At 41.7% G+C, this 14,680-nt stretch overlaps 3 protein-coding genes across 3 annotated transcripts; 2 read left to right on the top strand and 1 right to left on the bottom strand.

Moving 5' to 3' along the window:
• Nucleotides 1–264: 264 nt before the first annotated feature.
• Nucleotides 265–2,568, top strand: PpBr36_05271 (uncharacterized protein; the record flags this gene model as incomplete). The annotated part of the gene is made up of 3 exons (XM_029892427.1): nt 265–1,842; nt 1,925–2,185; nt 2,284–2,568. The coding sequence occupies 3 exons, from the start codon at nt 265–267 to the stop codon at nt 2,566–2,568; spliced, it is 2,124 nt and encodes a 707-aa protein (XP_029749054.1).
• A 301-nt stretch (nt 2,569–2,869) lies between these two features.
• On the bottom strand, nt 2,870–3,129 carry PpBr36_05270 (uncharacterized protein; the record flags this gene model as incomplete). The annotated part of the gene is made up of 2 exons (XM_029892426.1): nt 2,870–2,926; nt 3,016–3,129. Coding segments are annotated over 2 exons (171 nt in total), but the record flags the coding sequence as incomplete, so codon positions are not given.
• PpBr36_05269 (uncharacterized protein) lies at nt 2,968–3,464 on the top strand (the record flags this gene model as incomplete). Its single annotated transcript, XM_029892425.1, has 2 exons — nt 2,968–3,166; nt 3,277–3,464. The coding sequence occupies 2 exons, from the start codon at nt 2,968–2,970 to the stop codon at nt 3,462–3,464; spliced, it is 387 nt and encodes a 128-aa protein (XP_029749864.1).
• Nucleotides 3,465–14,680: the final 11,216 nt, after the last annotated feature.

The following is a 14,680-nucleotide window of genomic DNA, read 5'->3' as shown; positions in this document are numbered from 1 at the left end:
GCCCAAGCTATATGGTGCATCGAGATAAACAGACTGATTTTTGATGTTGCAGTATTCATGCGGAGTCTCCTACAGGAGCTGCAATTTGGGTAGAGAATGAGAATCAAGATTTTTTTTTCCCCCAACCGCATGAACCCCTCACTAACAATTTACTGACCCCAGAAGTCACCAACATTCATTCGAGACCTAGTGTAACACATCGTGGGGGTAACTAAATTTGTATTTTTCTGCATACGTCATAACTGTAAAAAATTGATTCGCAGCATGGCAAAGGACAAAAAAGCCAAAGGCGACAAGAAGGCCAAATTGGCCGAGAAGAAGGCCAAGCAGGAGAAGAAGGCCGAGAAAAAGGCAAAAGCAAAATCAGCCAAGACGGCCGACGACAGCGATGCTGAGGATGTGGACCTGGACGCGGTCCTGGCCGAGTACCAGCGGCAGCAGGAGCAGTTCCACAAGGTCACCGAGACGGTGTCGAGCGAGGCGCCCCGGCCCCGCGCGGCCTCGTGCTTCCTGGCGTCGCCGTCCAACAGCAACCAGCTCCTGCTGTTCGGCGGCGAATATTACAACGGCGCGCTGGCGACCTTCTTCAACGACCTGCACGTCTACCACATCGACCGGGACGAGTGGCGGACGGTGACGTCGCCCAACGCCCCGCTGCCCCGGTCCGGCCACGCCTGGTGTCGCGGCGGGAACCAGGCCAACTCGGTCTTCCTCTTCGGCGGGGAGTTCTCCAGCCCCAAGCAGGGGACCTTTTACCACTACAACGACTTTTGGCGGCTGGACGCGCAGTCCAAGGAGTGGGAGAAGGTCGAGGCCAAGGGCAAGACGCCGCCGGCGCGCAGCGGGCACCGCATGACCTACTTCAAGCAGTACGTGATCTTGTTTGGCGGGTTCCAGGACACGGCGAACCAGACGCGGTACCTGGCGGACCTGTGGCTGTACGACACGCAAAACTTTGTCTGGTTCAACCCGACCCTCCCGCCGGCGCAGCTCAAGCCCGACGCCCGCTCCAGCTTCACCTTTTTGCCGCACGAGCAGGGCGCCGTGCTGTACGGCGGCTACTCGAGGGTCAAGGCGACGGTCGCGGCCAACAAGGGCGCCAAGCCCGGGTCGCAGGGCCAAAAGAACATCCTCAAGCCCATGGTGCACCAGGACTGCTTCTTCCTGAGGATCACGCCGCCCGGACCCGAGGCCGCGGCGGGCACGGCGCCCACCGTCAGGTGGGAGAAGAGGAAGAAGCCGGCCAACACGCCGACGCCGACCAGGGCTGGGACCACCATGGCGTACCACCACCGTGGCAAGCGCGGGATCCTGTTTGGTGGCGTCCACGACGTGGAGGAGAGCGAGGAGGGCATGGAGAGCGAGTTCTTCAACGGGCTGTTTGCGTGGAACATTGAGAGGAACAGGTTCTTCCCCCTGGCCCTGCGCAAGGTCAGGCAAGGTGGCGGGAAGAAGGGAGGCGGTGAGCAACAGCAGCAGCAGCAGCGGGTGGGTCGGCGAGGGCGCGCGCAGGCCAACGAGGAGGAGCTGCTCAAGCAGCTTGCGGCGCTAGAGACGGGCGCCTCGTTGGATAACCTGGACGACATTGAGCTCAAGCAGGATGAATCCAAGGGGGAGGAGGAGGAGCCCAAGGGGCCGGTGCGAGAGATGCCCGTGTCGATGGAGTTTCCACACCCGAGGTTCAACGCGCAGCTTGCGATCCAGGACGACGTGCTGTACATCTACGGCGGCACGTTCGAGAAGGGTGACAGGGAGTTTACATTTGATGACCTCTACGCGATTGACCTAGGGAAAATGGACGGTTGCAAGGAGATTTTCAGCCGGCAGACTGAGGATTGGGTGGTGAGTTTTTCCCCACCGTGTTCCTGGCTTACAGCGCAAATGTACTGACACCTTTTTTTTTTTCTTCTTCTTTTGGAAACAGCAATCCGAGGACGAAGAAGACGACGAAGAGGATGATGATGACGAGTACGAGGATGAAGAGGAAGACGAGGAGGAAGAGGAAGAGGAAGAGAGCGACAAAAAGCCCAAGAAGTTTACGCCCAGCAAGCGCGGCAAGAAGCCAGCGGACCAGGATTCAAATGCAGATACCGACTCGGCCCTTGGGTCATCCATCGCAACGGAAGAGGACGAGACAGAGGATTCCACAGAGGCCCGCGTTGACGATGGACTGCCGCACCCTCGGGTAAGCCATGATTGTTTTGTCCCCTTGCCTCTCTTTTACCTTGTTCACCAGATTACTAACGCACACACACACACACACACACACACACACCACCGTAGCCCTTCGAGTCACGTCGCGACTTCTTCGTGCGCACCTCGGCCGAGTGGCAAGAGATCCTGATGACCAACCTGCGGTGGAAGAACATCCAGCCCGAGACGCTGGCCATCAAGGAGATCAAGGCCAAGGCGTTTGAGCTGAGCGAGGAGAAGTGGTGGGACTGCCGAGAGGAGATCACGGCGCTCGAGGACGAGCAGGAAGCTGCCGGCATTGGCGAGGTCGTCTCGCTCGCGGATCGAGGCGAGACTGGTGGTGGTGCCACTGCCGGTGGTTTGAGGAGGAGGTAAGCGCCGACGATCGGAGACGCCCACTTGGGCGAGGGTTGCAGTACATAGTGTCGTCCAGTTTGCATATGCCCTGAATTGTACAATGCGATATTCAAAAGTGGAATGGGCCACAAGTCAAACAAAAAAGAAAACGAAATTTAAGTTCTGATCCGTCTAGATGCGCCCGCCTCTCTTTAACCAGTACAAAACTGAGCATGATGATGTACACTATGCGCCCAAGCTCAAAAGCCCGGGAGCCTGAGCCTTTTCCGCTCTTGATCGATTCCGTCTAGTGCTCCCATTCCAATCGGTCGCCCATCGTTTACTCGTCATCGTCGCTGGCCTCGACGTACTTGTGGCGGATGTCCTTCCATTGGCGCTGTTTTGCCGGGAGGGGTTCGTTTGTCAGCTCTTTTCTTCATGTATTCTCTAAAGGTTTTGCATCGGTCCAGGTCGGTCGAGACGTACGCCACGGTTCATGTTGTCCCAGATCTTGTTCATTTGCGTGTTGTAGCCAATCTCCCAGACGAAGGCGCCGGCGAAGACGGTGGCCAGCATGGTGGCGTTCCGCTTGAACAGGAGGCTGCAGGTGCTCAGATGTCAGAATCAGATGCTCGAGGTATCGAATCGACGCGGCGCGCGCCGGGGATTGGGTTCGACTTGCTTGTAGATGGATGATGCGGTAGACTGCGGAAGAAAAAAAAAAAAAAAAAAAAAAAAAAAAAACAGAACCAATGTCAGTAATGATCGTTGCAGCGTGTGCGCAATTGACGGCCGAGGCACGATTGAAAATGCAGCCAGAGCTTGAGAGACGGAAGCTTACCATCGTGACGTATGAGTTTTACCTCGACAGGGTTATGGTGAACGTTGCTTCGGCTCGGAGACGTTGTGTTGAGATTGTCGTCGCGCAGGATTGATTTCGTGATGGCTCGGTAGCTTGGTGGTTCAAGAATTCTGGCCGGCGGTTCCCGTCATTGGACGAATTGAACGTATTCCGATTCGTCAAAGCACGTCGAGTCCCGCCCCACTTGGATTCTTCCCGAAATGTGGGACCTGAAAACCTGGGCGTCAAGATGTTGTACAGGCTTGACTGGCAATTTGGCTTGATGGGTTATGCGCTGGTCTTGGGTGCGGCGAAAAAACCATTTTCTTGTGCCCACCTACCTCCCGATTGGATACCTCGTAATTACTTAACAGCTCGATTTCGTCTTGGGAATGCAGGACATCACAGCCTGAAAGTTTTGCCGATAGAAATGATGTCGGAAGAATGATGGACTGAGCTGTAAGCCCCGCAAGTCTTTCCTTTATCTTAGTCTTTGTTAAAATGTAGAGTGTCCATGCCTTTTTTCCCCCAACTACAGTAGACTCACTGTCAGGCAACAACTGTTCCTCTTTAACCCATCCCATTCCCCCCACCTAACGATCTGCACAGTATAGTTCCAAGAAACTTCCCTTGAGCATAGGACCGTTTTGCACAGAATCTTTTTTCATAGCCTCTGCTTTGATCTGATCTCAGCTGGCTCGGTTGGCCATTGATTCGAGCAGTGCATATCTTGATGGTGTGCCTGGTGTCGTCTCTTACGCGCACACCATGTATTGGCAGTATGACTGCATAGATTAAGCCTTGTTTTTCTGTCTTGAGCCACATTACCCCCACTCTTTTGGGGACGTGATGTCGGAAACCCACCGAGGAATCTTGTTTCGCCGATAAGAACGTTATGAACATAGGAAGATGGGACTGTCTCCCGGTATATTATGGCAAAAAAGCTGTTTGGTGCTTGTTGAGTAGGGAGGCTCCAGGCCAACAATGACAAAGACTTTCATGTTGAGGTGCTTGTTTGTAAGGAATAATGTAATATGTTACCTTCGCCCATGTCTGAACAGACGGTTGTGGAAGCGAGAACAACGTGTGCATGATTGTTCTCGAGATGGGTTTAACTAGCGTCACCCCTGGCCCCGATACGTCCCAAGTATCCGCGACCTTGGGCATCCTGTCCAACAGCTGCAAGAGGCGATTGCGGTCCGTTCAAGAGGCATCCCTATGCCGAAAAAGAACTAAGCTACTTTAATTGCTACTCACGAGGCTTTAGCTCTTTCCACCCTTCTGGGACTGCAAATAGAGGAGGCCCAGACTGTTCCCGACAGGCAATGGCCTGTACATCTGTCAGGAAAAAAAGACATCAAGAGAAGCAGGATCAAATAATGTGGCCATTCTGGAAGTCACTTGAAGAAGCCAAAAAGGGATTCCTACCACGATATTTCATTTTTCTCCCAGGAATCCTAATCAAGGGCCCAGGGTTTGAATAGGCTCCCCGAACCTGGATGTCCGCGCAAGCAACCGAGCTTTTAGACGCTCTCAACTGTTTTGTCACTTTTGTGGCGCCAGCAAATGTCGACAAAGTAGAGCATGGGCTCAGGATCACATATCAAGGGGGGTTTTTTTTTGTTACACTCCAGCGCGCGCGCAAAGGTACTGGGACTGGGCAATACAGATTGTTTGGAGGCAGAAAGCTTCTGATTCTCCTTGGACCACAACATGAGAGAATGATATGATGTGGTATGCTGACGGCTACGAATGACGTGAACAGCCGACATTAAGATGTTGCGGCTACATTAGGTTGGACCATTGGCTCTTGACAAGTTAACCACAGCAACCACTAATCTCTTCACCAACTGAACGTTTAAAGAGATTTTGGTGGTGAGAGCCAAGAGGAGGTCAGAAGAACTGCCGGGAGGAAGATTGCGAAGTGTAGATTGGAACTAAAGATTCCAGGATGGATGTGTGTGAGCCTAAAATTACGGTTGACTTACAAGGGGGTCTGTCACTATTTGACGAAAGTACCAGTGCCCAGCCGAGAGGCCTCCATTATATACGAAGAAAACAGTTGGCACAGACCGGGCTATTTTCCAAGCACCTTATGAGAGAATCAAGGGATGGACGGTTGTTAAGCCGGATGGGACTTCAAAACATGAGAAAAACCATGAATATACCCCCGATGATAGGGGCGTTACAACAGATAAAACCGCTAAAAAAGGAGCTCCGAAGGCCCCAGATACTCCGCAAGATCAACACTTAATAAGGTACATGTTTCAAGAAACACAGACTCATCACGTCTGACACAATAGCTTATTGGGTACGGCAGAGAATGTAGAGTCATTAGAAAAGCATATAAAAGAGAAATTATTTTAAATAGTTCAATTGGCAGTCTGGCTAGGTACTTATCCCAACCACAAATAATGGCAATACGACTAATGGCGTGCGCTTTTTTCTTCTTTTTTTTCCCCTTTGCTTTTTTTTCGCGACGCAGATTTTGTAGCACGTTATCAACGCATGCCAACAGCGTTTGTCACGTGGAAAATACAAAAGCTATAAAAACTCGCCATTATATAAAATGTATGAATTCCTCAATTTTTTTTGTTCCTTTTTAATAAAAAGAACACAACTAACCAATCAGCAGTTTCACCGATTTAACTATCCGAATAAGCTTATTTTGACTGTATATAAACTTCAAATAAGACCAGTAATCGCACTCAGCGGCCGACGTGTCTGGATGTGAAAAACAGGTTTGGGCCGAATCAGTGCATGAATGACCATTTGCGTGTCTTTGCATGGCGCCAAAATGATTGGCATGGCCGGGACCCGGATCCATGGTGCAAGAGGTGCGCAGAGTCGTCTACATAAGACGGGCTTGGCACTGGGTCATATGCCAATTGTACTGACAACGTGAGTCTTAAAAATTTCCGGTTGGGAATACAACTTGCTGCCTGCTTTTCAAAAGCTTATATAGTGCCAAAAAAAACCCTACCATCTTTCCCAATCCTCAAAGTACCTCAACATGCTCGCAACTTTCATTTTCGGGTTTTCACCTTTACTCGGAGGAGCTTGTCTGTAAATTGTGGCCTTGATATTTTGCTCGAGATAATATGTATGTATATATATATATATATATATATTGAGCTAATTGCCGTTCGGTTGAGACCATATGAAAATTTACCGGCATCCCCTGGAATTATTGGAGCAAGACCGAGATGCAGAGTTGGCTTCATTTCAGATGGACAGATGAATACAGATTTGGATCCCTCTATTTAATTTTAAGCCATGTCAAACATTTCGTTCGGACTAAATTCGAGGACAGTATGAGGAGCCAGAAGACAGAACACCAGCCATTTACGAGGCATCTTTCTCCCGAATCAGATGGTGGCGGTATTAGAACACGAAAATTGGCGGCCTTTTCGATTCCCGAAGGAAAAAAAAACAGCCCAAATACAAAACCGCTCTTGCGTCTGATGTTCATGTTACGACCAGACAAGATGGGTCGGTACCAATGAGGCCAGGCGGGGTCACACCCCTCCTAACGACACTCGCCCAAAGAAATCACCGACAACAGAACATCGATTACCTAAGGGAAAAGTCACGTGACGCCACGTGATCGCCAAAAAGGTAATCTCAATAATCCTTAAAAAATCACAACAAATCAGGCGAAATAATTTCTGCGATTTGTGACAAATTAAGGGAGATTACATTCGGAATATAATCTATATAAGGCACGTTTATTATTATGTAAATAAATTCGATTTTAGGATTGCTTAGCAGCAATTAAATTTTAATTAACTTTAATATTTACTTAAAAACGATTATAATTTTACCCCAATTATTAAAAACCCCAATTACCCAGTTAAAACGTTCAATTGCTTTAACCCACTATATTTTACCTTAAAAACAGGTTACCCGATACCTTAATTGTAATATTTTAATTGCTCCTATTTAATATTTTGTTTTAAAATATACCGAATAATATCGCCGAAATAATATTTTCCAATAAAACCACCCCTTAAACCCCTTTTACCATTAACGCTCCGGCCAGCGTTAACGCTTTGCGTTAAATGGTCGCGACGTTCCAAACAAAAAATCGACAATTCCAGGAACGAATAACCGAACAAATTAATCGAACCAATAAAAATTATATTAAATATTTTTTACTATTACCCTATAATGGCACCCCAAATATTTTGCAGGAATTCCTTACGGGAACCCGGGCCTATTTTCACTTTAACGAAAACAATTTCGATAATAACGCAAAAAAGGTTATTTACGTAATTTCGTTATTAAAAAGCGATACGTTTGCCTGGTTCGAACCAATCCTACGAAATTATTTGGACCACGATAAAAAAAAAAACCGTAAAGTTAAAATTAACCGCATTTTCGACAATTACGAAAATTTCGAAAAATGTTTTAAAGGAGTATTTGGTAACCCAAACGAGGAACGCACAACTAAGCGTAAATTGGTACGCTTTACCCAAATTAAATCGGTATCCAAATATATTAGTAAATTTCGACAAATTACCGCTAAACTATTATAAGGCCCCGAAACCTTAATAGTACGTTTTTATACGGGATTTAAAAAAAAAATTAAAAACGAATTTGTCAAAAAAAAACGACCCGACACCCTAACCGAATACGTAAAATTAACAATTAAAATCGATAACCGATTTTACGAACGGAAATTGGAACGACGCGAAAAACGCAGCGTATGGGGGCTAATTTTACGATAAACCAATACGGGACGCAAATACTAATACCCCAAACCGTTTCGCTAATACAATATTTCCTACGGAATATATAACGGACCCATGGATTTTAACGCGACCCAATATAAAAAACTTCGTAAAAATCCCAAAAATAGCAAATGTTTTAAATGCGAAAAACCAGGATATATAACCAAATTTTATCCCTAAAATATTCCGGACTTATACCCCGATTCCAAAAAACCACGAAAATTAAATACTACCACCCACCAACAAATACCATCGGATTAACACAATTTGAAAAACTGGATTATATATTACGACGATAATTATATAATCCACAATAACGCGAAAATGGACGCAGGATAATACCCGCAAAAATTTAAAAGCATTCGGACCCTAATAGTAGGAAACCGTATATTTATTAAAACCAAACCACCGGCACAATTACGCAGGTAAAACGCCAAATTACCCGAATTTACGGAATTAAATACCTTAAAAAAATTAAAACCAAAACCATTGGGACAAACCCACCGCATCCGGATAATCCAATAAACCCTAACGGACGAATCTAATAACGAATTAAAAAACGAATTTAGCGAAAAAAAAATTATATTTTTAAACCCATACAATGTAATAAGGGAAAATAACCCCTATATATATAAAAAAAAATTTATCGATTTATACCGAAACGACCAATTAATGCAATTTCCCGGAATACTATTTCGAATACAAATACAAAACCCTATAAAATTAATCGATCCAATTTTCGGAAACCACCCAATTTTGGATACCAAACATCCCAAATATACAAAAATTTTTTGGGTAAAATGTTTTCGAAATAACTGCGGACTGCATTTTAGCAAAAAAATAATCCACGATTTTTTCCCACGACGACGCAAAATAACAAACATCCACGAAATATATACTACCACTAAATTACCCAATTGGGAAATTAAAATAAAATTTAATATTAAACCAGCGGTAATTTTTACCCCTTATAACAATTACCCCATAATATATTATAATTAAAAATAATTCCTATGGTACGAATGCACCCGAAATATTTGTAAAATATATATATTAACCAAAGTACAGGTATGGTACGAAACGAAATCACGATAACCAGGACCCGTACCCATAACCAGAATTGTGTGGAACCCTAACGTTAAAAATAACGAAATACCTATAAACGCACGAAAAACGCCTGCACTAACAGGGCACCGATTTAATAAAATTAACGTTAAAAACAGCTATACGCCCCGAAATAAGAAAAATAAGGACCCACGACGCGAGTCCAGCAAACCAAAAAATTAGGACAATTAAACGGTATAAGGTATTAAACGGTAGCAATAAAAACGGAACAAAAAACCCTAAACGCCACGCAAACCACGAAAGCAGCACACGAATATATATTCCTAAATATACAATTAAATGGAAAACCCATACGAACGCTCCTTAATAGCGGAGTATAAAGCAATTACATTTTTCCAAAAATTGTAAAAAAACGACGAATATTTTAACGATAAAAGGAAAAACTATATCGATTATAAACCGTAAAAAAAAAGGCAATTTTATACGGGAACGGTATTATTGAAATAAAAACCGTACACCTTTAAATGGAAAGCTATGGACGAAAAAAATAAATCACCTTGGATATTACGGAAATAAGGAACAAAAATATAATTTTAGGAATTCCCTGGTTTAAAAGGAACAACCCCCGGATAAATTGGATTATAGGCCAAATTTAATGGGAAAAACACCTAATTATTAAACGATTTCCAGCATAATAGGGTTTATACAGGAAATATAAGGTACGGAAGGACCAAATAAAACAAATGGCGTACCTATAGGAAAAACGACCAACCCCGGAGCTAATATCGGAAAAAAAGCGACTATTTACAGGCTAAAACCGATCCAATTATATAATATAAACCACGAAAAAATAGACCAAAAACGGCAAAATCCCAAAAAAATACCAAAATTATATACGGTTATTTAGTTAAAAACTCGAAACAGGATTACCCGAGCACAGTCCGTTCGACCACGAAATACTATTAAAAAAAAAAACCCAACCAAAATTCCATAAAATATACGGTTTAAATCCGATACAAATGGAGGTTTTAAACGAATACTTCGCGGAAAACCTTAAAAAAAATTATATTAAACCATCGATATTACTAGCAAAATACCTAATCCTTTTCGTACCAAAAAAAAACGGAAAATTACGATTATACGTAAATTACAAACAATTAAACGACATTATAATAAAAAATTGCTACCCGCTCCCATTAATAGGAAAATTTCGAAACATGTTTTACTAAACACAATAATTTACGATATTAAATTTTAAAAAAGCATACAATTTAATCCGTATAAAGGAAGGCGAAAAATGGAAAACAGCATTTCGCACCAAACGAGGATATTACAAATACCTGGTAATACCTTTCGGTTTTACCAACGCCCCCGCAATTTTTCAAACTATAATTAACCACGTTTTTAGGGAATATTTAAACATTTTTATCGTTATTTACCTGGACGATATCCTTATTTTTTCCAAAACGTTGGAAAAACATAAAAAACACGTCCACACAGTTTTACAAAAACTACAAAACGTTAAACTTTTAATTAAACCCGAAAAATGCATTTTTCACAATAAGCAAATTAACTTCCTAGGATATATTATCGCCCCTGGAGAAATTAGGATGGAAAAATTAAAAATCCAAACAATAAAGGAATAATCCTAACCACAAAACGTAAAAGACGTTCGGGTATTCCTTGGATTCGTAAACTTTTACAAAAAATTTATCAAAGGTTACGGCGCGATCGCCACCCCATTAACCAATATAACCAAAAAAGATTTAAAATTCCAATGGACGGAATAAATATAACAAATTTTCGAATAATTACGAAATGCAATAGCACAAAAACCGATCTTTAAAATATTAAACTTAACGAAACTTTTCGAAATCGAAACCGACGCATCCAATTACGCAATCGGAGGACAATTTAACCAACGAAACGAAAAAGGACGCCTACACCTTTGCGCCTTTTTTTTACAAAAATTATATAAATTAAAATTTAATTATTAAATCCACGATAAAAAATTTATAACTATTATCCGAATATTTAAAAAATAAAAACCATAACTATCCGGAATTAAATACGAAATATTAGTTTACACGGACCATAAAAATTTAACCCATTTTACCACCAATAAGGTATTAAATAAACGATAAATTAAATGGGCAAAATTCCTATTAAAATTCCATTTTAAAATTATTTACCGAAAAGGAACAAAAAATAGTAAAGCCGACGCCTTTAGCAAAAAACCAAACTATGAAAATATAATACCCGAAAAAACACGGAAAATTTTTACGGTAAACGATAACGGAAACCTTTTACTAATTCACCGAAATTTTATAACGACCAATACGGTAACCACACCAAAAAAAATACGGAAAATCCACGAAAGCAAAGTTTACGGACATTAAAAAATTTCCAAAATATGGAAACGGTTAAAACAGCACTACAATTTCAAAGGAATACGATAAAAAGTACGAAAAACCATTAAAAACTGCGAATTTTGCGCAAAAAACAAATCCGCCAAACACAAGCTTTACGGGTTTTTACAACCTTTACCAACCCCTAATAAGGTTTGGCAAACTATTACAATAAATTTTATCGTTAAATTACCATTTTCCGAAAAACTATTTATTAAAACTAAATACGACAGTATATTAATTATAATGGATAAATTTACTAAATACGCCTACTTCCTACCTTATAAAAAAAGTAGCAACGCCGAAAAAATCGCCTACATATTCCTACGAATAATTATCAGCAACCACGGACTTCCAAAAAACATTATTACGGACAAAAATAAGCTTTTTACATTAAAATTTTGGAAATTTCTAATAAAACAGCTAGGAACCGATTATAAATTATTTACAACATTCCACCTACAAACAAATAAATAAACAAAACGAGCAAACCAAATATTAAAACAATATTTAAAATGCTATATAAACCACAAATAGGATAATTGGGTACGGTTATTACCCACAACACAATTCGCATACAATAATTTAAAAAATAAAAATACTAAAACAACCCCGTTTTATACCAATTACGGATTTAACCCTACGGTATATAAAAAACCAAAAACCACGATTACGGCCCCACGAACCGATAAACAAACAAACAAATTACGAAAACTCCACCGAAAACTTTAACAAAAATTGGAATTCGTACGAAAAAAAATAACCAAATACGCCAACTAATATCGGATAAAAGGACCATCCTTCCAAAAAAAAAATAACGTTTACCTTATTCGACGTAATATTAAAATATAACGACCAAATAACAAATTTAATTACAAAAAGTTTGGATTTTTTAAAATCGACAAAAAAATTAGCGAAACTAATTACAAATTATTATTACCAGGAATTATAAAAATCCACCCAACGTTCCACGTATTATTATTGGAACCAGCACAACCCGGTATTAATATATAAAAAATAATCGAAATCGACGAGGAAAAAACATACGACGTCGAACGAATATTGGATTATAAACGCAATTACGGTAAAACAAAATACCTTATTAAATGGGAAAATTACGGACACGAAAAAAACATTTGGGAACCCCTTAACCACCTCCAAAATTGCCAGGAACCACTCCGTTAATATTACCAGGAATTGGATTTGCGAACAAATTAGCCAAAAAAAAAAGGACGATTTAAAAAAGCACCACCTATTATTTCCAAAAACTAAAAATCGACTAAAATTCGAAACCATACCACCAAACGAATTTACAAAAAAACGATTAACACATACCAACAAATTAAAACATACGGACAAAAACAATTTACCGACCGAATATTGCGTAAAAATATTTATTTTATTTAACAAAAAAGGATTTAAAAAACCTATCGGGAAAATCGAATCCCAAATAAAATTGGAATCCGGAAAAAGCGATTCGAATAACATTTTAAAAAAAATTTCGGACGATCGCCGCCGTTCCTCCTGCTTTACCTTTTTACGCTCCACGCGATCCAATTCCTCCAAATTATTAATTCCGCGAAATATAATTCGCATTATTTTTTTAAATTACAGTTTTTTCTATTTTCGCAAACGAAACAATTTCGCCTATTGCGCGTAAATCTGCTTTTTAAACGTTTTAATTTCCGCATCCAATTTCGAATACTGGCGACCAATATAACGGATTTAAACAGCGGACAAACCCAATACGTCGCAACCAAAACGGTTAAAACGAACGCATTCCATACAACGAACAAAATCCTGCGGAAATACCTAATAAAATATTACGCCCTTAATATAGCAAGGATTGTAAAAAGGTATTTCGACAATGTCGGTCGATAATAGGGAAAAAAGGAAAACGTGGCGACGTTTTATCGACGAACGACCAGATTTTAATTTAATTACGCGATTGGATATGGCGTAAAAAAGTTAACAAAAAAGGAATATAAAAGCAAAAACAAAAATTAAAAAAGTACAAATTATTTAAAAGCCAAAGGGATTTGGCCAAAAAAAGGGAAACCTAATATTACGACCAAACAAAATGGGTCGGTACCAATAAGGCCAAACGGGGTTACACCCCTCCTAACGACACTCGCCCAAAAAAATCACCGATAACAAAATATCGATTACTTAAAAGAAAAATTACGTAACGCCACGTAATCGCCAAAAAGGTAATTTCAATAATCCTTAAAAAATTACAACAAATTAGGCGAAATAATTTTTGCGATTTGTAACAGATTAAAGGAAATTACATTCGGAATATAATTTATATAAAACACGCTTATTACCATATAAATAAATTCGATTTTAGGATTGCTTAGCAGCAATTAAATTTTAATTAACTTTAATATTTACTTGAAAACGATTATAACTTCACCCCAGTCATTGAAAACCCCAGTTACCCAGTTAAGACGCTCAGTTGCTTCAACCCACTGTACTTTACCCTAAGAACAGGTTACCCGATACCTTGATCGTAACAGTTCACAAGGCACCTTTAACGTACGCCCAGAGAAAGCTCCCGTATTCCCGTGTTTGCGAACCGGGACCACCGCCACGGCACCTGTATTGGCCACCTCTATAAGAGGACGCTGGATTGCCCAATGACTGGATGGACCTGCACTACTGGGATTACGAGGATGAGCCAGCTGAAGCAGCCGACCATCAAGATGCTTCTCTAGGCCGTGTGACTTCATTTTTTTGGACATGCTGATGGGGCCATGAGGCTGTACTAGGTCTCGAAGGGCTCATTGCAACAGTTGTCCACGACGATGGCAACGAAGAACCTGCGATACATGAGCTGCGTTCAAGCCGCCTTGAGAAGCTGGCCCTGCACGAAAAGTCTTGAACGCCTGAGGAACAAGAGCTGGGAATCGCTGTTTTATTTCCCATTTGCAGTGCAGCACTCCAGAACCTTGAACCAACCAAGATGCAATGTCTTTCCAACCGTTTGAGAAGGCGGCAGTGGTCTACACTGGATATTCATGCTGGACCGCGTGGACGCGCCAGCTCGGATGCTGGGCATCCCCGGGAAGAAAGAAAAGCGCTTAAAGGAGCCTGTGACAACG

Source organism: Pyricularia pennisetigena, chromosome 6, assembly GCF_004337985.1.
Source record: "Pyricularia pennisetigena strain Br36 chromosome 6, whole genome shotgun sequence".
In the NCBI taxonomy this organism is placed as follows: domain Eukaryota; kingdom Fungi; phylum Ascomycota; class Sordariomycetes; order Magnaporthales; family Pyriculariaceae; genus Pyricularia; species Pyricularia pennisetigena.
The sequence above is the reverse complement of the archived record's forward strand: the minus strand, read 5'-3'. Positions and strand labels throughout refer to the sequence as shown.